The sequence below is a fragment of the Coregonus lavaretus genome, assembly GCF_964263955.1.
Source record: "Coregonus lavaretus genome assembly, contig: HAP1_SCAFFOLD_372, whole genome shotgun sequence".
Classification (NCBI taxonomy): domain Eukaryota; kingdom Metazoa; phylum Chordata; class Actinopteri; order Salmoniformes; family Salmonidae; genus Coregonus; species Coregonus lavaretus.
The window spans coordinates 197,881-224,346 of record NW_028160424.1 but is presented as its reverse complement, the minus strand read 5'-3'; the positions used below and the strand labels follow the sequence as shown (position 1 = coordinate 224,346).

The 26,466-nt window shown below is 43.5% G+C and overlaps 3 protein-coding genes across 3 annotated transcripts in view; all 3 read right to left on the bottom strand.

Annotated features, from left to right (window-relative positions):
• The window catches only part of LOC311121838 (uncharacterized protein), a gene marked incomplete at its 5' end in the record, with an annotated part of 42,427 nt that extends 34,300 nt beyond the window's left edge, over window positions 1-8,127 (bottom strand). Inside the window, one exon of the mRNA XM_084196280.1 lies at window positions 8,064-8,127. Within this exon, the coding sequence (XP_084052406.1) occupies window positions 8,064-8,127 (64 nt within the window). The remainder of the gene's footprint in view (window positions 1-8,063) is intronic.
• On the bottom strand, window positions 388-6,816 carry LOC311121844 (uncharacterized protein). The gene is made up of 8 exons (XM_084196284.1): window positions 6,807-6,816; window positions 6,097-6,136; window positions 5,568-5,662; window positions 5,315-5,355; window positions 4,932-4,997; window positions 1,224-1,310; window positions 919-978; window positions 388-517 (listed from the first exon to the last, which is right to left on the bottom strand). The coding sequence occupies exons 2-8, from the start codon at window positions 6,114-6,116 to the stop codon at window positions 491-493; spliced, it is 396 nt and encodes a 131-aa protein (XP_084052410.1). The 5' UTR covers window positions 6,117-6,136; window positions 6,807-6,816; the 3' UTR covers window positions 388-490.
• Window positions 8,128-20,904: 12,777 nt separating the features above from the next.
• LOC311121837 (polymeric immunoglobulin receptor-like) overlaps window positions 20,905-26,466 on the bottom strand; it is a gene marked incomplete at its 5' end in the record, with an annotated part of 38,990 nt that continues 33,428 nt past the window's right edge. The window contains 4 exons of the mRNA XM_084196279.1: window positions 20,905-21,685; window positions 22,081-22,140; window positions 22,386-22,472; window positions 23,456-23,521. Coding sequence (XP_084052405.1) covers window positions 21,659-21,685; window positions 22,081-22,140; window positions 22,386-22,472; window positions 23,456-23,521 — 240 coding nt within the window. The 3' untranslated portion in view covers window positions 20,905-21,658. The remainder of the gene's footprint in view (window positions 21,686-22,080; window positions 22,141-22,385; window positions 22,473-23,455; window positions 23,522-26,466) is intronic.

Genomic DNA, 26,466 nt, shown 5'->3' with positions numbered 1-26,466 from the left:
TTAGTCACAAAGAATGTTAACTATATGTTCATGATTAACTCAATTTTATCTGATAATCCATTAAAAATACACATCAGGTGTGACAAATGTCCATTGTGCAATATAGACAGTATAGTACATTTTATTATCGCAGTACAGTAGTTATTATACATAGTAGCTACTATACTATACTATCTATACTTTTGATCATGATTAGTTACAGGCATAGGACAATTAATTAGGTGACAGAAATAAGATGATGATGTAAAAAACAAGTGACAAGGGTAAAAGGTGGATGGAAAATAACTAATAACATATATGTGGTAACAATGAAAACAAACACAGCAGACTGTCTTCAGTAGTTTATGGACACAAAAGGATAGAGGGGTCTTTCTGGCTTGGGTTAAGAGGTATGACAGAAGCATATTGGAGGCAGATAGATGTTGTGACACAGGAGAGGGGAGTGGGCTGTCCTTCCAGGATAAGGACTCCACCAAGGTCACTCAGTCAGTCACTGCTGTGCTGCTGCTGCCCTCTGCTGGAGAGAACGTGTAACATTCAGTCACATTCACTGTGGTGACATTTCCAATAGATAGAGATCTAAAATCAGCTTCCCCTCCCCCAATCCTAACCTTAACCTTTAGTGGGATTTTAAAATTTTTTATATATCTGACCCAAGATCAGCATCTAGGGGCAACTTCACCCTAAACCCAGGCACACTCCACACTGTAATGTTATGGATACACACTGAAAACAATGTGGTTAGCTGGTCACAACGTGATTATACAGTTTTTCATGCAGCAAAACTAAAAAGACTAAGAAAGATTTGTGTGATTAAAGAGTGACGTTTACAACACATAGCAATGTGGTGTTGTCTGTATCTTTGTTGAGAGATCAGCATCATCTGGTACAACAGACAGAGGAGACACCAACACTGACCTGTGTGGTCACCTGTAGAGCTAGTGAGCTGTAGACCACATTATCATCTGGTTCTGCTGCCTACAGAGGAGGAACAGGTAGAGACGTGAACAGGGACAGTTCTGTTATAATGGAGAGTACAGTTTAAAACACAGTTCTCTGTGAAAGACAGTTGTAATTGTGATATGTGACATAAAGGTGATATATTATGCTTATAGGTATAATGGTGACATAACCATGACTATATTAACACTGAAAAAACTATCACCTACTGTTGTTTCTGATAACATAATACTAGCTGTGGCTAATCAGCAGAGCAGCTTTACCTTGGCCTGTACTTTTAGTTGGGCCTTGTGCTGGGGGATGACAGTGCTGTATGTGACATCATCATCATCTTCAGGAAATGGGGCCTGCTGGTAGAGAGAGACCCAGATAACAAAAACGTATTGTTGTATTGTTATAGTGTACATTTATCTATTGCTTGTTCCAAGAAAGAAAATGAAACTGTAAATACAATTGTTTTCTAAAACAGATGCAAATTTGCCAAGGCTATGACGTTTTATGAGTAACATCCATAATGTTGTCTAAGACCCAAGATGCATGTAGCCATATGTTGACCTTCTGTTCTGTCCTGAACTGATCAGGCATCACAGTGCTGTACATCACGTCATGGTGGCTGTCTGGGTTTGGACTCTGAGAAATGGACAGGACAGAAGGGAAACATATGGCGACATGCATAGGAATACAGAGTATAGGAACTTCAGATACTCAGCTCAACACTGCAGGGATTGAAAATCACAGTCTACTTGAATCACAGTCTACTTGAATCACAGTCTACTTGAACAAAGCAATACTCAATCATGAGGCATCAAAGCCAAAGGAACTGAATAATATTAAGAAATGCTATAGATGGAAGGAAAGTAGTGTTGAAACCTACCAAAAAACAATTAGGCAACAACAAATTCAATCCATTCAAGACAACTTCCTGGACAAAACGTTCCACTGTAATAGTGTAAACTTGACAGTAGAAAACCTAAACAGTATATTTGACCTCTCAGCATCCCTATCAAATCTAAAAATCTCTAACAGAAAACCAAATAAAAGTAACAACAGTGGTAAATGTTTTGATGAAGAATGCAAAAACATAAGAAAGAAATTGAGAAACCTATCCAACCAAAAACATAGAGACCCAGAAAACCTGAGCCTACGCCTTCACTATGGTGAATCACTAAAACAATACAGAAATACACTACGGAAAAATAAGGAACAGCATGTCAGAAATCAGCTCAATGTAATTGAATAATTCATAGACTCTAACCACTTCTGGGAAAATTGGAAAACACTAAACAAACAACAACACGAAGAGCTATCTATCCAAAATGGAGATGTATGGGTAAACCACTTCTCCAATCTTTCTGGCCCTATAACAGAGAACAAACAGCAAAAAATATATGCATGATCAAATGCAAATCTTAGAATCAACTATTAAAGAATACCAGAACCCACTGGATTCTCCAATTACATTGAATGAACTACAGGACAAAATACAAACCCTCCAACCCAAAAAGGCCTGTGGTGTTGATGGTATCCTCAATGAAATGATAAAATATACAGACACAGACATTTCAATTAGCTATACTTAAACTCTTTAACATCATCCATAGTTCTGGCATCTTCCCCAATATTTGGAACCAAGGACTGATCACCCCAATCCACAAAAGTGGAGACAAATTTGACCCCAATAACTACCGTGGGATATGCGTCAACAGCAACCTTGGGAAAATCCTCTGCATTATCATTAACAGCAGACTAGTTCATTTCCTCAGTGAAAACAATGTACTGAAAAAATTTCTAATTGGCTTTTTACCAAATTACCATACGACAGACCACGTATTCACCCTGCACACCCTAATTGACAAACAAACAAACCAAAACAAAGGCAAAGTCTTCTCATGCTTTGTTGATTTCAAAAAAGCTTTTGACTCAATTTGGCATGAGGGTCTGCTATACAAATTGATGGTAAGTGGGGTTGGGGAAAAACATACGACATTATGAAATCCATGTACACAAACAACAAGTGCTCGGTTAAAATTGGCAAAAAACACACACATTTCTTTCCACAGGGCCGTGGGGTGAGACAGGGATGCAGTTTAAGCCCCACCCTCTTCAACATATATATCAACGAATAGGCGAGGGCACTAGAAAAGTCTGCAGCACCCGGCCTCACCCTACTAGAATCTGAAGTCAAATGTCTACTGTTTGCTGATGATCTGTTGCTTCTGTCACCAACCAAGGAGGGCCTACAGCAGCACCTAGATCTTCTGCACAGATTCTGTCAGACCTGGGCCCTGACAGTAAATCTCAGTAAGACAAAAATAATGGTGTTCCAAAAAAGGTCCAGGTGCTAGGACCACAAATACAAATTCCATCTAGACACTGTTGCCCTAGAGCACACAAAAAACTATACATACCTTGGCCTAAACATCAGCGCCACAGGTAACTTCCACATAGCTGTGAACGATCTGAGAGACAAGGCAAGAAGGGCCTTCTATGCCTTTAAAAGGAACATACAATTTGACATACCAATTAGGATCTGGCTAAAAATACTTAAATCAGTTATAGAACCCATTGCCCTTTATGGTTGTGAGGTCTGGCGTCCGCTCACCAACCAAGAATTCACAAAATGGGACAGACACCAAATTGAGACTCTGCATGCAGAATTCTGCAAAAACATCCTCTGTGTACAACGTAAAACACCAAATAATGCATACAGAGCAGAATTAGGCCAATACCCGCTAATTATCAAAATCCAGAAAAGAGCCGTTAAATTCTATAACCACTTAAAAGGAAGCGATTCCCAAAACGTCGTTAACAAAGCCATCACCTACAGAGAGATGAACTTGGAGAAGAGTCCCCTAAGTAAGCTGGCCCTGGGGCTCTGTTCACAAACACAAACAGACCCCACAGAGCCCCAGGACAACAACAACAACAACAACACAATTAGACCCAACCAAATCATGAGAAAACAAAAAGAGAATTACTTGACACATTGGAAAGAACAAACAAAAAAAAACAGAGCAAACTAGAATGCTATTTGGCCCTAAACAGAGAGCACACAGTGGCAGAATACCTGACCACTGTGATTGACCCAAACTTAAGGAAAGCTTTGACTATGTACAGACTCAGTGAGCATAGCCTTGCTATTGAGAAAGGCCACCGTAGGCAGACCTGGCTCTCAAGAGAAGATAGGCTATGTGCACACTGCCCACAAAATGAGGTGGAAACTGAGCTGCACCTCCAAACCTCCTGCCAAATGTATGACCATATTATAGACACATATTTCCCTCAGATTACAACGATCCACAAAGAATTTGAAAACAAACCCAATTTTGATAAACTCCTATATCTACTGGGTGAAAAACCACAGTGTGCCATCACAGCTGCAAGATTTGTGACCTGTTGCCACATGAAAAGGGCAACCAGTGAAGAACAAACACCATTGTAAATACATCCCATATTTATGTATATTTATTTTCCCATTTGTACTTTAACTATTTGCACATTGTTACAACACTGTATATATACATAATATGACATTTGAAATGTCTTTATTCTTTTGAAACTTCTGAGTGTAATGTTTACTGTTAATATTTATTGTTTATTTCACTTTGATTACTATCTACTTCACTTGCTTTGGCCATATTAACATACGTTTCCCATGCCAATAAAGCCCTTAAATTGAAAAATTGAATTGAATTGAATTGAGAGAGAGAGAGAGAGAGAGAGAGAGAGAGAGAGAGAGACACAGAGAGAGAGAGAGAGAGAGAGAGAGAGAGAGAGAGAGAGAGAGAGAGAGAGAGAGAGAGAGAGAGAGAGAGAGAGAGAGAGAGAGAGAGAGAGAGAGAACCCAAGCTCACATTGCAGAAATGGAGGAGAGAGAAAGAGAGAGAGAACCTTAGCTCCATGCAGAGATGGAGTGATTGGTACTAGTCCAAGATCTCCACAGACCAAAACCAGGTTTATTCAGTTTGTACCTGCTGTGCTGTTTCTCTGGTTTGGCTCACTGTGCTGTATGAAATGTCCGGCTCAGGGTCAGCAGACTGCAAAGAAATAAATAGCAAAGAGATACAGGACTTGTCTATTTACCAGCTAAACCACAGTTTGTTTCCATGATAGGATGCAGTCACATATATATTTAGTGAACTGACAGCTTTCTGTTCTCTGTCTTTTAAACATCATTTTTCAACGTCTTGAGTGTTATAAGACCTTGGGTTCAGAATATGGGACCTTTTATGTCAACTCATTGATAACCAACTGAAGAGGTAACACTAGAGTAAAATGGTAGATGATCCCAAATCATGAACAGAAAAGCAGATGGTTGAAAATAATAGAATATAATAAAATAAGTGTATCCTACCACTGAGTTGTTAGTTGTCTGGTCCTTGGCCTTATTGTCCTCTGGAATAAAGAGGGAGATGTCAATTACTTCTGAGTTTGTTATAGTACAATAATACCTCTGAATAGATTTCTTATAGACAATTCCTCAAAATACTTTTTGCCATTCAAGATCAATAACAGTTAAGCAATATACTGTTGGTCACAATGTCAACACATTTGGTATTTTTCTTAACTATTCTCCTTTTTTATATTCACATAAAATGACTACTTACTATGCTTTGTCCACATATTCCATGTGACTAGGATACCAGCTGTCACCACCACCAACATGCCCCAAGGAATCAGTAGGACTTTCACATCTATGGACCTGATGGATTACATAGAAGAACTTGAATCAAAAACACAATTAAAATAGATCATTATAAATTGATCATTTGTGAAAAAGTAATAACTTGTTGTTTACACTGTTGTGATAAATGGAACAATTATTTAGCTATTCACATGTGTGGAAGTTTACATTATTATTATTGAGATAATTACTATACAAATAACATTGTTTTTTTAAAGTGTGCAACTTGTCCTTGCAAATGAGTGAGAATAACACAAAAATTGCTGCTACTTCTCCAAAGAAATGTTCCAACCAAGAGGAAGTGCTAACAGTCTCTATATGCATTTAGGAAGGGAGTTTGGTTAGCTTTAACTGTTGTAGTGTATGATGGAATTGTAATGTTTCTTTGTGTTCATATTATCAAACAATTGCCATAATATGTGGGATAATACAGCTGAATGAGTGATAATAACCTCTGGTGGACTTCCTCCATGTTCCCCTCAGCTTGGTTTGCTGTGAGGTAAAACAACAATGCCATTAATGAAATTACTGGTATACCAAATAGTCAGGTTGTATAGTATCGTATCTGAAGATTATGCCTTTGTTAAATGTTTTTCATGAAGAAATGGAATGTTGTTTGTTAGTATCAAGAGGGAATGTTTTGGGTGTGACGTCACATACAACAAGACCGGAAGTGTGTTGTAGACACGGGGATTGGACAGTAGAGGGAGCCACTCACATCTCGGAAGGTTATATATAAGGGGGGAACCACGACGGAGGGGCAGAGCGAGCAGCCATTCGGAGGCGTCGCTCCCCGGGTGTCATGTCACCTGTCATTTATGCTGTAACCTCGTGATTTTAATAAAAGCCTCTAACACGATGCAGCATAACGGACTCTTTGTTGACAGCAATAATGGCCACCACTCATCAGATACGACAATAGCAACATCACATTCATAGTCAATATTCCAATTTGTTTCAGACGATGAAACAAAGTGAATCTGCTGTCAAGGATTATGAAAACAGTAGCAGATTTTCACTGAATATCATCTATGTCAAGAAGTAAATCATGGAATAAATACATATTTTCATTGTGATACTAATGTAAGAAAATTACATCATTTTGATGTGAAGTAACTATGGATATTAAACTATTTTTGTGACCCAAACAGAAAGTACTTACTGATAGCAGTGATGTTTTGTGTAGCAGTTGGTTGACTGACAGTGATGTGAACAGGCATCTCTAGTTCTCCCACTTCACACCAATACCAGTCAGTGTTCTCCATCTTCAGTCCACTCATAGTCACTGTTAAGACTGTTCTGTTGTTGGCCAGACTGATATCCTTTAATGTCACTGTTCCATGTAAAGTCCCAGAATACCACACACAATCACCACCCATCCTGCACCACTTCATATCTCCAGAGTTACTATAGTAACAACAGACAGTGACACTCCCTCCTACAACTGCAGTCACTTCCTGTTGGTCCACATAGAGTTCTGGAGTACCTGAACACAGAGGTACAGACACCAAAGAAAGAACTCAGCAGCATAACTTTATTTCTAGTAAGTATTTTTACTTCCAAAATATCCTCATTAAAATCATCAATTGATAGAATCAGTATGACCTTTTTTCGCCAAGTACATTTACAAATAGTGTTACTTGGTGATATGGTGCTGCTAGTGATAGACAACATTGAGAGACAGAATACAGACAGCGGAGTTTAAACAAAGTTTACACCACAATCGACATATATAGAACATAAAGTATTCTTCAGGTCAACTTGAACAATAATGGTGATACCAGTTACCAGACAAGGAACCAGTTACCAGGAAATGAAATGAGAACACCAGTCATTTAGTTTGTGGAAGCAGGCTATATCTGATTGTCTCATCATTACTGAGAACTACCTATTCTACTTTACTGAATTGTAAGAGTTGCAGGGATCTTACCTGGAGTGACAGATAGGTAGAACCGTTGTATCATGATATCTGGTCTTCCATTGATTTCCACAACACACCTGTAAGTCTTAGAGTCCTCTGGCTCCAGATCAGTCATGGTCACAGTGAAGACTCTCTGGTTGATGTCATCAGAGATTGAGGCATTACCACTGCTCTTAGGATGGTCACTGCGTACTAGAGTGGAGCAACTAATCCAATCATACCCTTTACACCAGTATTTCACATGATTTATGTAATACTGATCATAGTGACATGGGATGATGATGGAGCCTCCAGCCTGCACAGACACATACCTCACTGTGGACACATCAACACAAAACACATTTAGGTTGGAATTCAACATAATCTGCACTGCAGAATAAAAATCCCATTGCTTATACACTATAAAACAGCTTGTTAATGATTGAGATTTATTACACCGTGTTTACAGTGAATTGACCCACTGGACTTCAGCCCTTTATAGAAACATGTTACACATACCTGCTGATACTCTGTAGAGGATGAGGAAGAGGAGGAGGAGGAGGAGTGAGAGATGAAGAGCCATGTGAAGGTTTCAGTCTGCCTGGTATATTATATGGTACCTAAGCACAAATGTTTGTCAAGTACCAAGGTACCAGCCAGAATGACTCTACTTCCTAATGTTAATAGACTTCACTGTCTGTAACTCTCTTCCTGCTTCTGTTTGTGTGTACATGGCCCCCTCAGTGGCAGATAGCAACTATTGCAGTGTATAGACTAGTTTAACCCCAAAATCATAGTCACTAAAATATATTTCAGATTTCTCTAAGGGTTTTGGGACCAAAAGTCACTACTATCCTGTTACCCTCTACTGAAAAATAGACTGCTAATGATTACAAATATTCGATAATTGGGCGAAATACACCACATTGGCAAATTCAATATTTCAGTATATAAGAAACTATATGATAAATGTTCTCAATGTGCTAGACATTGATAGATTTGAGGGGTCATCTGCTACAGAGATGTAGTCTAGTGATGGGGACTAGACCAAGACCTCCACAAACTCTCACTTTAAACCAGGTCAGGGTTCAGGGTCCTCCGGACCACAACCCAGTCTGATGTGGTTTTACGTTCAACAAGAACGCTCTCTGTCTCTCTCCCACTTCTTTTAAAGATTTTAGTAATAATTTTACCCGACCAGAGGTCGAATCATGCATCCTACGAAACATGACCTGCCATGCCGCGCTGCTTCATAACACCTGCTCGCTTAATCCGGAAGCCAGCCGCACCAATATGTCGGAGGAAACACCATTCAACTGACGACTGAGGTCAGCTTGCAGGCGCCAGTCCCACCACAAGGAGTCGCTAGAGCGCGATGAGCCAAGGAAAGCCCCCAGGCCAAACCCTGCCCTAACCCAAACGACGCTGGGTCAATTGTGCACCGCCCTATGGGACTCACGCTCATGGCTGGCTGTGACACAGCCTGGGATAAAACCCCAGGCAGTAGTGACACCTCAACACTGCAGTGCAGTGCCTTTTACCGCTGTGCCAATCGGGAGGCCCCTTTATCCCCTTTCTATACAGGAAATGAACCCTGGTCATGTACAGCTCATAACCACAGATGTCCTCCAAGCCAAAGTGTTAAAGTTAATTCAGGAAGCTGCATTACCAGAATGCTGCAAGTTTCAGCTAAACTCATTCCACGACGTCATGTTATACTACTGAGCAATGCATCCAACACAGCAAACTACTTCACACTCAAACTCACACACATTGTTTTTTGCTTTGGTACAATTTTCATACATATGTTGTAACGTTTCACAACTCTTAGTACAAAACTCAAAACATATCATCAAAAAGGTTGTTTTTTCAAAACTTTAAGCACATTTTCAATTGACTAAGTACAAGTATAAGTATGAGTTATTTTTTTGATAACATTTAAAAAAAAAGGTAGAATCTTTGTAAATGATATCATCGGTAGGACTGGTGGAGTTATGTCGCACATGCAGCTAACAAAAACATATGCAAATGTATGCTCTACCCAAAATTACAACCAAATAATTGCAGCCTTACCGCAAAAATGGAAGATGAAATGGAAGGAGGAGAAAGTAAGGAACTTGTCTGTCGGCCTTGCATTAAAGAACATAATTGGTTATGGAAAACATTGATAAATATAAAGGTATATCAGTTTCATTTAAGGACCAAAGGATTGACAGCCATCCCATATAGATTGCAAAATAGTTGGGAAGAGATCTTTGACGTACCGATCCCATGGCATAGTGTTTATGAACTGATACGCAAAATGACACTGGATTCAAAACTTAGAATCTTTCAATTTAAATTATTATATAAAATTCTTGCTACCAATTGAATGTTTTTTATATGGGGGATACAATCTTCCCAGCTCTGCATATTTTGCTGCGAAGAGAAAGAATCATTAGATCATTTGTTTTGGTACTGTCCATTTGTAGCTTGTTTTTGGACACAGGTCCAGGAATGGCTAAAGGATTGCAATATTTACCTGGAGCTAACCCTGCAGATAGCACTACTGGGTGATTTGAAAAGTCATAGTCAATCGATCAATAACATAATAATACTATTAGCAAAAAATATATATTTTCAATTCACAATCTGTAGAAACAATGAGAAAAGAAAGGTTCAGAACTTTTGTAAGACATCACAGTTCAGTTGAAATATATATGGCAAATAGCAATCCTATATGGATGGTGTTAAAAGATAGATGGGAGGTGTTGAATGGAATTGAAGGATGGGACTAATAACAACTAACAACAAACAATAACAAGATAACTAATAATGTAGGCACGCTGTGTCCATAATAAATGTATGGGTTGTAGGTTGGGAGCTTTTGTGAAGGAGCACAGTTAGAAAGATATGGCATATAGAAGCAAACCGGATGGACATCATGAAAATGATCAGAGAGGTTGAGAGTAGAAGAAATTCAGGAGAAAGAACAAACAAAATGTAATTACTGTAAAATTGACTGTGTGCATAAAATATAGATAGTAGATATGGGCTGGAAGTAGAGGCCTAGGCGTTGTTGTTCAGTAGTTGACTCCAAGTGGGGAAAGGGTGGCGGGGTTGGAAAGTAATAAAGGGGAATATATATATATTTTTAAAGGATATGTATGTGTATGTATGTGTATGTGTATGTGTATGTATATATATATATAGAGAGAGAGAGAGAGAGAGAGAGAGAGAGAGAGAGAGAGAGAGAGAGAGAGAAAGAGATGCTGGAGAACACACAGAGATCCAGATGAACCATCCTCTTTTGTACCACTTCTTTTATCGCAGAATATGTTGCAGGTCAGGATCTGTGTCATTGGAACTTTACCACAATCCTATTCAAGATGAGCCATTGGAACTAAGTGTCATTGGAAGGACCAATGGGTTCAGTAGTAGTGGTGTAACTGACTGATGGAGAGAGAGAGATAGAGAGCGATAGAGAGAGAGAGAGAGAGAGGGCGAGAGAGAGAGAGAGAGACAGAGAGACAGAGAGAAAGAGAGAGAATTTAATTGAAATTGAGAGAAAGAGAAGGAGAGAGAGGAGAGAGAGAGAGAGAGAGAGATGGAGAGAAAGAGAGAGAGAGAGAGATGGAAAGAGAGAGAGAGAGAGAGAGAGAGAGAGAGAGAGAGAGAGAGAGAGAGAGAGAGAGAGAGAGAGAGAGAGATAGAGAGAGAGAGATAGATAGAGAGAGAGCGAGAGAGAGGGCAGAATTAGGAAAATATCCACTAATAATAAAAACTCAAAAGAGAGAGAGAGAAAGAGAGAGAAAGAGAGATAGAGAGAGAGAGAGAGAGGGCAGAATTAGGAAAATATCCACTAATAATAAAAACTCAAAAAAGAGAGAGAGAGAGAGAGAGAGAGAGAGAGAGAGAGAGAGAGAGAGAGAGAGAGAGAGAGAGAGAGAGAGAGATGGGGAGAGAGAGACAAAGGTGGAGACAAATTTGACCCCAATAACTACTGTCGGATATGCGTCAACAGCAACCTTGGGAAAATCCTCTGCATTATCATTAACAGCAGACTAGTTCATTTCCTCAGTGAAAACAATGTACTGAGCAAATGTCAAATATTCACCCTGCACACCCTAATTGACAAACAAACAAACAAACCAAAACAAAGGCAAAGTCTTCTCATGCTTTGTTGATTTCAAAAAAGCTTTTGACTCAATTTGGCATGAGGGCTGCTATACAAATTGATGGAAAGTGGTGTTGGGGGAAAAACATACGACATTATAAAATCCATGTACACAAACAACAAGTGTGCGGTTAAAATTGGCAAAAAACACAAACATTTCTTTCCACAGGGCCGTGGGGCGAGACAGGGATGCAGTTTATGCCCCACCCTCTTCAACATATATACAGTAGGGAGAACAAGTATTTGATACACTGCCGATTTTGCAGGTTTTCCTACTTACAAAGCATGTAGAGGTCTGTAATTTTTTATCATAGGTACACTTCAACTGTGAGAGACGGAATCTAAAACAAAAATCCAGAAAATCACATTGTATGATTTTTAAGTAATTAATTTGCATTTTATTGCATGACATAAGTATTTGATACATCAGAAAAACAGAACTTAATATTTGGTACAGAAACCTTTGTTTGCAATTACAGAGATCATACGTTTCCTGTAGGTCTTGACCAGGTTTGCACACACTGCAGCAGGGATGTTGGCCCACTCCTCCATACAGACCTTTTCCAGATCCTCCAGGTTTCGGGGCTGTCGCTGGGCAATACGGACTTTCAGCTCCCTCCAAAGATTTTCTATTGGGTTCAGGTCTGGAGACTGGCTAGGCCACTCCAGGACCTTGAGATGCTTCTTACGGAGCCACTCCTTAGTTGCCCTGGTTGTGTGTTTCGGGTCGTTGTCATGCTGGAAGACCCAGGCACGACCCATCTTCAATGCTCTTACTGAGGGAAGGAGGTTGTTGGCCAAGATCTCGCGATACATGGCCCCATCCATCCTCCCCTCAATACGGTGCAGTCGTCCTGTCCCCTTTGCAGAAAAGCATCCCCAAAGAATGATGTTTCCACCTCCATGCTTCACGGTTGGGATGGTGTTCTTGGGGTTGTACTCATCCTTCTTCTTCCTCCAAACACGGCGAGTGGAGTTTAGACCAAAAAGCTCTATTTTTGTCTAATCAGACTACATGACCTTCTCCCATTCCTCCTCTGGATCATCCAGATGGTCATTGGCAAACTTCAGAAGGGCCTGGACATGCGCTGGCTTGAGCAGGGGGACCTTGCGTGCGCTGCAGGATTTTAATCCATGACGGCGTAGTGTGTTACTAATGTTTTTTTTTGAGACTGTGGTCCCAGCTCTCTTCAGGTCATTGACCAGGTCCTGCCGTGTAGTTCTGGGCTGATCCCTCACCTTCCTCATGATCATTGATGCCCCACGAGGTGAAATATTGCATGGAGCCCCAGACCGAGGGTGATTGACCGTCATCTTGAACTTCTTCCATTTTCTAATAATTGCGCCAACAGTTGTTGCCTTCTCACCAAGCTGCTTGCCTATTGTCCTGTAGCCCATCCCAGCCTTGTGCAGGTCTACAATTTTATCCCTGATGTCCTTACACAGCTCTCTGGTCTTGGCCATTGTGGAGAGGTTGGAGTCTGTTTGATTGAGTGTGTGGACAGGTGTCTTTTATACAGGTAACGAGTTCAAACAGGTGCAGTTAATACAGGTAATGAGTGGAGAACAGGAGGGCTTCTTAAAGAAAAATGAACAGGTCTGTGAGAGCCGGAATTCTTACTGGTTGGTAGGTGATCATATACTTATGTCATGCAATAAAATGCAAATTAATTACTTAAAAATCATACAATGTGATTTTCTGGATTTTTGTTTTAGATTCCGTCTCTCACAGTTGAAGTGTACCTATGATAAAAATTACAGACCTCTACATGCTTTGTAAGTAGGAAAACCTGCAAAATCGGCAGTGTATCAAATACTTGTTCTCCCCACTGTATCAACGAATTGGCGAGGGCACTAGAACAGGCTGCAGCACCCGGCCTCACCCTACTTGAATCTGAAGTCAAATGTCTACTGTTTGCTGATGATCTGGTGCTTCTGTCACCAACCAAGGAGGGCCTACAGCAGCACCTAGATCTTCTGCACAGATTCTGTCAGACCTGGGCCCTGACAGTAAATCTCAGTAAGACAAAAATAATGATGTTCCAAAAAAGGTCCAGTTGCCAGGACCACAAATACAAATTCCATCTAGACACCGTTGCCCTAGAGCACACAAAAAACTATACATACCTCGGCCTAAACATCAGCGCCACAGGCCTTCTATGCCATCAAAAGAAACATAAAATTCGACATACCAATTAGGATCTGGCAAAAAATACTTGAATCAGTTATAGAACCCATTGCCCTTTATAGTTTTGAGGTCTGGGGTCCGCTCACCAACCAAGAATTCACAAAATGGGACAAACACCAAATTGAGACTCTGCATGCAGAATTCTGCAAAAATATCCTCAGTGTACAACGAAAAACACCAAATAATATATGCAAAGCAGAATTAGTGCGATACCCGCTAATTATCAAAATCCAGAAAAGAGCCGTTAAATTCTATAACCACTTAAAAGTAAGTGATTCCAAAACCTTCCATAACAAAGCCATCACCTACAGAGAGATGAACTTGGAGAAGAGTCCCCTAAGTAAGCTGGTCCAGGGGCTCTGTTCACAAACACAAACAGACCCCAGAGAGCCCCAGGACAACAACAACAACAAAATTAGACCCAACCAAATCATGAGAAAACAAAAAGAGAATTACTTGACACATTGGAAAGAATTAACAAAAAAACAGAGCAAACTAGAATGCTATTTGGCTCTAAACAGAGAGTACACAGTGGCAGAATACCTGACTACTGTGACTGACCCAAACTTAAGGAAAGCTTTGACTATGTACAGACTCAGTGAGCATAGCCTTGCTATTGAGAAAGGCTGCCGTAGGCAGACCTGGCTCTCAAGAGAAGACAGGCTATGTGCACACTTCCCACAAAATGAGGTGGAAACTGAGCTGCACTTCCTAACCTCCTGCCAAATGCATGACCATATTAGAGACACATATTTCCCTCTGATTACAGAGATCCACAAAGAATTCGAAAACAAGCCCATTTTTGATAAACTCCCTTATCTACTGGGTGAAAAGCCACAGTGTGCCATCACAGCTGCAAGATATGTGACCTGTTGCCACAAGAAAAGGGCAACCAGTGAAGAACAAACCCCATTATAAATACAACCCATATTTATGTTTATTTATTTTTCCATTTGTACTTTCACTATTTGCACATTGTTACAACACTGTATATATACAGTGAGGGAAAAAAGTATTTGATCCCCTGCTGATTTTGTACGTTTGTCCACTGACAAAGACATGATCAGTCTATAATTTTAATGGTAGGTTTATTTGAACAGTGAGAGACAGAATAACAACAAATAAATCCAGAAAAACGCATGTAAAAAATGTTATAAATTGATTTGCATTTTAATGAGGGAAATAAGTATTTGACCCCTCTGCAAAACATGACTTAGTACTTGGTGGCAAAACCCTTGTTGGCAATCACAGAGGTCAGACGTTTCTTGTAGTTGGCCACCAGGTTTGCACACATCTCAGGAGGGATTTTGTTCCACTCCTCTTTGCAGATCTTCTCCAAGTCATTAAGGTTTTGAGGCTGACGTTTGGCAACTTGAAACTTCAGCTCCCTCCACAGATTTTCTATGGGATTAAGGTCTGGAGACTGGCTAGGCCACTCCAGGACCTTAATGTGCTTCTTCTTGAGCCACTCCTTTGTTGCCTTGGCCGTGTGTTTTTTTGAACAGGGGGACCTTGCGGGCGCTGCAGGATTTCAGTCCTTCACGGCATAGTGTGTTACCAATTGTTTTCTTGGTGACTATGGTCCCAGCTGCCTTGAGATCATTGACAAGATCCTCCCGTGTAGTTCTGGGCTGATTCCTCACCGTCCTCATGATCATTGCAACTCCACGAGGTGAGATCTTGCATGGAGCCCCAGGCCGAGGGAGATTGACAGATCTTTTGTGTTTCTTCCATTTGCGAATAATCGCACCAACTGTTGTCTCCTTCTCACCAAGCTGCTTGGCGATGGTCTTGTAGCCCATTCCAGCCTTGTGTAGGTCTACAATCTTGTCCCTGACATTCTTGGAGAGCTCTTTGGTCTTGGCCATGGTGGAGAGTTTGGAATCTGATTGATTGATTGCTTCTGTGGACAGGTGCAGGGACGGCCTGTTCAATAGGGCGATATGGGCGACGCACTGCCAAACGGGAAAAGGAAGGGATTTTTTTTCTAATCAATTATAAAAAAAAAAATTAAATAAAAAAATATATTTTTTTTTTATAAATTTATAAAAAATTATATCACGGCAACAGCAGTTATCAGTGTTCACGTCTGATCTGCCAGCCACTAAATGTCAAATCAGGCTAAAGTCGTGCTTCAAATGGCCCCGCCCGTTTTTTGGGCGATTTCAGTCAGGTTGAAAATCGCCCAGAAGTCTGTCATAGACTCCCATGTAAAATCTAGTTTTGTCACATTTCAAAGCTTTCAATACATTCTCTATGGGTGTCTGTGGGCTTGCACTTACGCGCTTTCGTCATACATAACGTAACCACGAATGAACGTAACTAAGAAAAGACCAGGTAGCAGCCTCATTCAATTCACTACTACTATCAAAATGGCTAGGCTTCAGTCCAACTCGATTGTGTCTTTGAACGAAGTTCCTTTTTGTCGGCGAACAAATGAAGATAAATTGGCAACGAAACAATTAGGACCTCCCAGACCAAATTTAATAATTCAACAGGTGTCTACTAAAGGGGGGAAGTCCTACACCCGAGGATTTTCCAAAAATTGGTATGAACGGAAAACCTGGCTAGCAGGCTGCGATGTAGCTAATGCAGTTTTTTGCTACCCCTGCTTACTCTTCCACCCTGAAGGCGGCACAGCAGACAGCACCGCTTGGACAGCGACTGGTGTAACCGACATGCACCATCTTTCAGAAAAGATTAAGAAAAATTAGCTGTCAAAGACCCACATATAGCTGTTTGAGATTGTCTGCTTTTGGGAGAGTGAATATTGCCACTCAACTGGATGAGGGATACAGGCTAGCTGTCCGCCGCCACAACGATGAGGTTAGCAACAGCAGAGTCGTGAACACTGTCTACGAGAATCGAGACGACCTCATAGAATGTTTTGAAGCCATCCGGACGGGTTCATTGGGTTCATTTGACCAGCACACCTTGAGAGAGGCAGCTGGCTACGTGAGGATACTACATGATGAAGATTTAATTTTTTTCCTGCGGCTTTTTCACAAAATCATGCCCCACGTCGACATTCTGTACCAGAAGCTACAGAAGAAGGACATCGATGCTGTCTCTATCAAACGTGCCCTCGACAGCTTCACAAGCAAGTGCAGGCCATAAGGTAAGATTAAACAGATATCAAAAAATGTGGTAAAAGCTCTTGTTGATCCTGCAATCTGAACAAATACCAAGATGCTGTATTTTCAGCTGATATTTCATTTGTTTATGGAAATGCATATTGTTTATGCAGTGTTGAGGAATGTGAAAGAACACCCTTGATTATTTTTACTGTGATAACTTATTTTGCTTTTGTAAGCCAACACTTTTGAGATCAGTCAATAAATGCTTCTGGTATTGACTTATATGCTGCCCCTGTCTTCATGTTGTTGCTGGACATATCTTTTTAAAAATGTGTGTAGGTCACCTAAATCATCAGAAAAATTGCCCTCCCTGAGAATTTGTTCAGGAGCCGCCACTGGACAGGTGTCTTTTATACAGGTAACAAACTGAGATTAGGAGCACTCCCTTTAAGAGTGTGCTCCTAATCTCAGCTCGTTACCTGTATAAAAGACACCTGGGAGCCAGAACTCTTTCTGGTTGAGAGGGGGTCAAATACTTATTTCCCTCATTAAAATGCAAATCAATTTATAACATTTTTGACATGCGTTTTTCTGGATTTTTTTTATTTTATTCTGTCTCTCACTGTTCAAATAAACCTACCATTAAAATTATAGACTGATAATTTCTTTGTCAGTGGGCAAACGTACAAAATCAGCAGGGGATCAAAAAAATTTTTTCCCCTCACTGTACATAATATGACATTTGAAATGTCTTTATACTTTTGGAACTTCTGAGTGTAATGTTTACTGTTAATATTTCTGTTTATTTCACTTTTGTTTACTATCTACTTCACTTGCTTTGGCAATGTTAACATATGTTTCCCATGCCAATAAAGCCCTTAAATTGAATTGAAATTGAATTGAACTGAGAGAGAGAGAGAGAGAGAGAGACAGAGACAGAGAGAGACAGAGAGAGACAGAGAGAGACAGAGAGAGACAGAGAGAGAGAGAGAGAGCGAGAGAGAGACAGAGACAGAGAGAGACAGAGAGAGAGAGACAGAGAGAGAGAGAGAGGGAGAGAGAGAGAGAGGTGCCAGGAGAAGCAGAGGGGGATCTTACAACCTAGAGGTCCAGTGACGAGAGCTCTAACACCACCGTCTCAAAAGCCTAGGCCTCAGACGGAGGCAGTAGAACTCTCAGGTACCGTAGCAAGCCACAAGGATCTAGGTTAATAAGCTAAGTATGTTAAAGGGCCTAATACAGAGCTACCATGTATAGTGTGCCTCCTTATCTCTACTGAGGCTAATCCCAATTACAACCTTTAGAATACTCCAACAGACAGACATAGGCTGTGTCTCAATCCAAAGGCAGTACAGTATCCTTGTGGATTGAGGCAGAGCTGTAGCCTTCCATACAGATCAAAGGTTAAATGAGACAATTGCGTAACCATGGTTATCACGTGCAACCCCTCAATCATGGGGTCTGACATGGGGGGGAGGGTATAGAGACACCTGACAGCTTCATTACACACACGTGTGCATGCCTCTAGCTGCCTCACTCTGTTTGGTTCTGTACCAGCTGTGCCAAGGCAAACACAGGCTGCAAGGTAATATGGGACCAGTTTGTGTGTTTCTATGTGAGCCCCATGTTCACGGGCTTGACACGCTTGTTATCTCAGCCAGTTCTTTCTGCTGCCAAGAAACCAGCAGTGAGGGAATGCAGCCGCGAGACAAGAGTTAGGGTAGGGCGGTCTCAGGTTCCGTTGGTGTAGCAGAGGGGCTATAGAGGCGTGAAAGCTCATCCGGCTTCACATTCTTGGATCCCGGGCTGAAGGAGATGGTGAAGTTGAACCGAGTGAATAGCAGGGCCTGTCGAGATTGCCTGGAGTTGAGGCGCTTGGCGGTGTGGAGATATTCCAGGTTCTTGTGATCCATCCACACTATGAAAGGGTGTTCCTTCCTCTCTAACCAGTGCCTCCACTCCTCTAATGCCATCTTAACCGTGAAGAGTTCTCGGTTACCCGCGTCGTAATTCCTTTCAGTGGTGTTGAGACGATGGGAGAGGAAAGTGCAGGGATGCAACATTTGGTCTTGGGCCGAACGCTGGGACAGGACAGACCCCAATCTGATGTCCAAGGCGTCGACCTCCAACACGAACTGCCGGGACTGATCCGGATGGATTAGGATGGGGGCGGTTGTGAATCGGTGCTTGAGGTCCAAGAACGCCTGGTCTGCAGCTGGAGACCACGTGAACGGGACCTTGGGAGAGGTGAGTGCTGAAAAACATGGAGGACATGTTCTTGAGCCAAGCGGGAAAAAACGAGAATGTCATTGAGGTAGACGAACACGAACTGGTTCAACATGTCACAGAGAACATTGTTAACCAGGGCCTGGAACACTGCAGGAGCATTGGTCAGTCCGAATGGCATAACAAGGTATTCGTAGTGCCTGCTAGCCGTGTTAAAGGATGTCTTCCACTCGTCCCCTTCCCGTATCCTTACCAGATGGTAGGCGTTCAGGAGGTCCAACTTGGAGAAGATGGTAGCCCCCTGGAGAGACTCAAAAGCCAAGGCGATGAGGTGAAGTGGGTAACGTTTTTTAACCGTGATGTCATTCAGGCCCCGGTAGTCGATACGCAGGCGCAAGGTTTTGTCCTTCTTCTCCACAAAGAAGAACCCTGTGCCGGCGGGGGAGGCAGAATGACGGATACACCCTGCAGCCAGGGAGTCCCCAGTGTACTCATACCTCCTGATGAGCCGGGTCTTTTTACAGGACAGGTAGAAATATAATGACAGCCCTAGGTGTTCATTCTGTGTAACCATTCGGCAGGAGACAATCTAGCTCTGCCAAGTTGCATAGGCGAGTCGGCAACCCTCTGTGATTTCTGAGAGAACTCGGGTGACATCGGATTCACTCGGAAGTGTAGACTTTGGGGATTTCCGCGATTCCTTGGAGGCGAGGTGGAAATTGAGGACGTGCGAGGGCAACCGGAACAGAAGATGAGGGAGTACTGGGAGAGAAAAGCCTGGCAGGTTCCAGAATCTCCAGCATAGCACTCCGGAGGCAAGCAAGGTTCTCGGGACACCCTGGTAGGCTGGGAAGAAATGCCGCTGGTGGCGGGGTTGCTGAGAGTCTGGGGGATTAAAGTAGTGGCTGCTGCCTAATAGACAATCTGCTGACTTTCTCCGGCAATGTATGGCAAGCACAGCCGTGGCTTTCAGCCAAGGTCTGGAATCCTTCCATAAGGTTGTGAAGTAACTCCTCGTGTCTTGCAATGGTGGCTCAGTGGGAGGAGACGGCGTCGCAGAGCTTGTCCGAGTCTGCTGGGTCAGCCAGTTTGTACTATCAGGAATCAGCATAAGACCCATATGCAAACAGTTCAAATCATAGATGATTATTACAAAACAGTGGGCAGGCAAACGACAGGTCAAGGGCAGGCAGAGGTCAGTAATCCAGGGCAGAGTCAATAAGGTAGAGAACGGCAGGCAGGCTCAGGGTCAGGTCAGGCAGAGGTTTGTAAACCAGGTCAGAGTCAGATAGGTCCAGGACAGCAGGCATGCTCGGAGTCAGGACAGGTAGAATAGGTCAGAACCGGGAGAACTAGAAAACAGGGACTAGAGAGAATAGAAGTACGGGAAAAACACGCTGGTAGGCTTGACGTAACAAGACAAACTGGCAACAGACAAACAGAAAACACAGGTAGAAATGCACAGGGGATACTGGGGAAAATGGGCTACACCTGGAGGGGGATGGAGACAAGCACAAGACAGGTGAAACAGATCAGGGTGTGTTGTGGAAAATAACCACTATACTTTATTACAAATAAGGTCTTACAGAGTTTTTGTTGCATCAAGAAATTACTTTATTAAAGTTTTCAACAAGCCGATACCAGTCTGCAGAGGGGCACACATCCTTAAGGTCTCCCTCCATCTTATATAGTCCTCTTCAGTTTTCCCGCTCTTTTATTCCTCCGCCCACTTCCTTTGTCCCTGAGGACGGCTGAACTATTACTCCAACCAATCACCCGCTCCCCTGTCTTGCACACACACTCATGTTTAGTTTAAACATGACAAGGCCCTAAATTACACAAACCTCACCCCCTCATGCTGTAATCAATCAAGAAGATACCAAGGAGACAAAGGTCTAGCCCAAACTCTATTCAACCCTGTTGCTGCTCCCTTCACTGTGTTTGAAGAGAGAGACCAAAACAAACGGCCAAATTCAGTTAGCCACAAAGAATGTTAACTATATGTTCATGATTAACTCAATTTTATCTGATAATCCATTAAAAATACACATCAGGTGTGACAAATGTCCATTGTGCAATATAGACAGTATAGTACATTTTATTATCGCAGTACAGTATTTATTATACATAGTAGCTACTATACTATACTATCTATACTTTTGATCATGATTAGTTACAGGCATAGGACAATTAAATAGGTGTTAGAAATAAGATGATGATGTAAAATACAAGTGACAAGGGTAAAAGGTGGATGGAAAATAACTAATAACATATATGTGGTAACAATGAAAACAAACACAGCAGACTGTCTTCAGTAGTTTATGGACACAAAAGGATAGAGGGGTCTTTCTGGCGTGGGTTAAGAGGTATGACAGAAGCATATTGGAGGCAGATAGATGTTGTGACACAGGAGAGGGGAGTGGGCTGTCCTTCCAGGATAAGGACTCCACCAAGGTCACTCAGTCAGTCACTGCTGTGCTGCTGCTGCCCTCTGCTGGAGAGAACGTGTAACATTCAGTCACAATCACTGTGGTGACATTTCCAATAGATAGTGATCTAAAATCAGCTTCCCCTCCCCCAATCCTAACCTTAACCTTTAGTGGGATTTTTTTTAAAAATCTGACCGAAGATCAGCATCTAGGGGCAACTTCACCCTAAACCCAGGCACACTCCACACTGTAATGTTATGGATACACACTGAAAACAATGAGGTTAGCTGGTCACAACGTGATTATACAGTTTTTCATGCAGCAAAACTAAAAAGACTAAGAAAGATTTGTGTGATTAAAGAGTGACGTTTACTACACATAGCAATGTGGTGTTGTCTGTATCTTTGTTGAGAAATCAGCATCATCTGGTACAACAGACAGAGGAGACACCAACACTGACCTGTGTGGTCACCTGTAGAGCTAGTGAGCTGTAGACCACATTATCATCTGGTTCTGCTGCCTACAGAGGAGGAACAGGTAGAGAGGTGAACAGGGACAGTTCTGTTATAATGGAGAGTACAGTTTAAAACACAGTTCTCTGTGAAAGACAGTTGTAATTGTGATATGTGACATAAAGGTGATATATTATGCCTATAGGTATAATGGTGACATAACCATGACTATATTAACACTGAGGAAACAATCACCTACTGTTGTTTCTGATAACATAATACTAGCTGTGGCTAATCAGCAGAGCAGCTTTACCTTGGCCTGTACTTTTAGTTGAGCCTTGTGCTGGGGGATGACAGTGCTGTATGTGACATCATCATCATCTTCAGGAAATGGGGCCTGCTGGTAGAGAGAGACCCACATAACAAAAATGTATTGTTATATTGTTATAGTGTACATTTACCTATTGCTTGTTCCAAGACAGAAAATGATACTGTAAATACAATTGTTTTCTAAAACAGATGCAAACAGCCATAATGTTGTCTAAGACCAACGATGCATGTAGACATATGTTGACCTTCTGTTCTGTCCTGAACTGATCAGGAATCACAGTGCTGTACATCACGTCATGGTGGTTGTCTGGGTTTGGGCTCTGAGAAATGGACAGGACAGAAGGTAAACATATGGCTACATGCATAGGAAGACAGAGTATTGGAACTTCATATACTCAGCTCAACACTGCAGGAATTGAGTAGAGAGATAGAGAGAGAGAGAGAGAGAGAGAGAGAGAGAGAGAGAGAGAGAGAGATAGATAGAGTGAGAACCCAAGCTCACACTACAGAGATGGAGGAGAGAGAGAGAGAGGTTGGAGAGAGAGAGAGAGAGAGAGAGAGAGAGAGAGAGAGAGAGAGAGAGAGAGAGAGAGAGAGAGAGAGAGAGAGAGAGAGAGAGAGAGAGAGAGAGAGAGAGAGAGAGAGAGAGAGAGAGAGAGAGAGAGAGAGAGAGAGTGAGTGAGTGAGAACCCAAGCTCACACTACATAGATAGAGGAGAGAGAAAGATAGAGAGAGAACCTTAGCTCCATGCATAGGAAGACAGAGTATTGGAACTTCATATACTCAGCTCAACACTGCAGGAATTGAGTAGAGAGATAGAGAGAGAGAACCCCAGCTCACACTACAGAGATGGAGGAGAGAGAGAGAGAGAGAGAGAGAGAGAGAGAGAGAGAGAGAGAGAGAGAACCCCAGCTCACACTGAAGAGATGGAGGAGAAAGAGAGAGAGAGAAAGAGAGAAAGAGAGAGAGAACCTTAGCTCCATGCAGAGATGGAGTGATTGGTTCTAGCCCAAGATCTCCACAGACCTAAACCAGGTTTATTCAGTTTGTACCTGCTGTGCTGTTTCTCTGGTCTGGCTCACTGTGCTGTATGTAATGTCCTGCTCAGGGTCAGCAGACTGCAAAGAAATAAATAGCAAAGAGATACAGGACTTGTCTATTTACCAACTAAACCACAGTTTGTTTCCATGATAAGCCTGGAAAGAGGAGCTAAACTCCTTTACCACATAATAATATAATAATATGCCATTTAGCAGACGCTTTTATCCAAAGCGACTTACAGTCATGTGTGCACATTAAAATGTGGTATCACACATATTTTGCACACTAAGTGAATGTCAAGAATGCACAGAACTGGTTTAGAAATAGACATGAGCTGTAATGCTGTAAATGATAGGATGCAGTCAGAGGTATATTTAGTGAACTGACAGCTTCCTGATCTCTGTCTTTTAAACAGCATTTGTCAACGTCTTTGTCACACTCTGGCTCTGGGACTTTTATGTTTAGTCAGGGTGTGTAGATTTCCGTGTGTTTTGTACTGTGTGTAGTGTCTAGGTGTTCGCGTTCTATGTTTGGTCAGTGACTCCCAATCGGAGGTAACGAGTGTCAGCTGTCGGCTCGTTATCTCTGATTGGGAGCCATATTTAAAATGTCTGTGTTCACCTTGTGGTTGTGGGTTTTTGTTCTATGTTCAGTCGGTGTACTGAGGACGTTACGGATCGTGTTTTGTTTTGTCGTGTATTCAACATTAAAGTCATCATGTTCACTCCCAACGCTGCGCTTTGGTCCTACTTCATTGGCGATCGTGACAGAAAAACCCACCATACAACGACCAAGCAGCGTGTCCAGGAACAGACACAGGAGGTGACTCTGGTGGATGTCCTCCTCGGTTGGGGGCAGATTACCGAGGAGGAGGCCGTCCGGTACCGGAGGGCTATGAAGGGGGAGACCCAGGCAGAAGAGGAGCAGCGGCGTCAGCAGTGGCATCGTCGGACGGACGAGAGGCACCCCCAAGAATTTTTTAGGGGGGGGCACAGGGCATGGACGACGGGGCTAACGGAGGCAGAGAAGGGGCGAATTCAAGAGGCCACCAGGTTACGGGGGCTACTGGTTAAAGGAGGGAAAGGAGATGTAGAGGCACGGCGTGAGAGACTGAGGTGTGTATCCAGTCCGGTCCGGCCCGTTCCAGTTCCCGGGGTAGAGCCAGTGGTGTGTGTCCCCAGTACGGTCCGGCCTGGTACGGCCCCTCGCACCAAAGGGACGGTGCGCGTCTCCAGCCCGGTCCGACCTGTTCCTGCCTCTCGCACAAGGCCTACGGTGTGCTTCGCCAGCCCAGCCCGGCCTGTTCCTGCTCCCCGCACTAGCCCTGAGATGCGTGTCCTCAGCCCGGGACCACCAGTTCCGGCACCACGCACTAGGCCTTATGTGCGTCCCCAGGGTCCTGCATGCCCTGTTCCTTCTCCCCGCACTAGACCTGAGATGCGTGTCCTCAGCCCGGTACCTCCGGTTCCGGCACCACGCACCAGGCCTATAGTGCGTCTCGGCCGGCCAGAGTCTGCCGTCTGCCCAACGGCGCCTGAACTGCCCGTCTGCCCAACGGCGCTTGAACTGCCCGTCTGCCCAACGGTGCCTGAACTGCCCGTCTGCCCAACGCCGTCTGAACTGTCCGTCGGCCAAGCGCTGCATGAACTGCCCGTCTGTACTGAGCCTGCTAAGCCGCCCGTCTGCCATGAGCCTTCAGAGCCGTCCGCCAGACCGGAGCCGCTAAAGCCTTCCGCCAGACAGGAGCCGCTAGAGCCTTCCGCCAGACAGGATCAGCCAGAGCCTTCCGCCAGACAGGATCAGCCAGAGCCTTCCGCCAGACAGGATCAGCCAGAGCCTTCCGCCAGACAGGATCAGCCAGAGCCTTCCGCCAGACAGGATCAGCCAGAGCCTTCCGCCAGACAGGATCAGCCAGAGCCTTCCGCCAGACAGGATCAGCCAGAGCCTTCCGCCAGACAGGATCAGCCAGAGCCTTCCGCCAGCCATGAGCAGCCAGATCCGTCAGCCAGCCATGAGCAGCCAGATCCGTCAGCCAGCCATGAGCAGCCAGATCCGTCAGCCAGCCATGAGCAGCCAGATCCGTCAGCCAGCCATGAGCAGCCAGATCCGTCAGCCAGCCATGAGCCGTCCAGCCAGGATCCGCCAGAGCCGTCCAGCCAGGATCCGCCAGAGCCGTCCAGCCAGGATCCGCCAGAGCCGTCCAGCCAGGATCCGCTAGAGCCGTCCAGCCAGGATCCGCCAGCCAGCCAGGATTTGCCAGAGCCAGCCAGCCAGGATCCGCCATTCAGTCCGGTGCTGCCCCTTAGTCCGGTGCTGCCCCTTAGCCTGGTGCTGCCCCTTAGTCCGGTGCTGCCCCTTAGCCTGGTGCTGCCCCTTAGTCCGGTGCTGCCCCTTATCCTGGTGCTGCTCCTTATCCTGGTGCTGCTCCTTATCCTGGTGCTGCCCCTTAGTCCGGTGCTGGCCCTTAATCTAGTGGGGTTAAGGTGGAGGGTGGTCATTTGGAGGAGGCTACGTAAGCGGGTAGTGACTATGGTGGGGTGGTGGTCTAGGCCGGAGCCAGAACCGCCACCGAGGAGGTATGCCCGCCCAGCCCTCCCCTGTTTGGGGGTTTTGAGGCGCGGTCGCAGTCCGCGCCTTTAGGGGGGGGTACTGTCACACCCTGGTTCTGGGACTCATTATGTTGAGCCAGGGTGTGTGCAGTCTATGTGTTTATGTTCTATGTTGGGTGTCTAGGTGTTCGCGTTCTATGTTTGGTCAGTGACTCCCAATCGGAGGTAACGAGTGTCAGCTGTCGGCTCGTTATCTCTGATTGGGAGCCATATTTAAAATGTCTGTGTTCACCTTGTGGTTGTGGGTTTTTGTTCTATGTTCAGTCGGTGTACTGAGGACGTTACGGATCGTGTTTTGTTTTGTCGTGTATTCAACATTAAAGTCATCATGTTCACTCCCAACGCTGCGCTTTGGTCCTACTTCATTGGCGATCGTGACAGAAAAACCCACCACAACGAGACCAAGCAGCAGT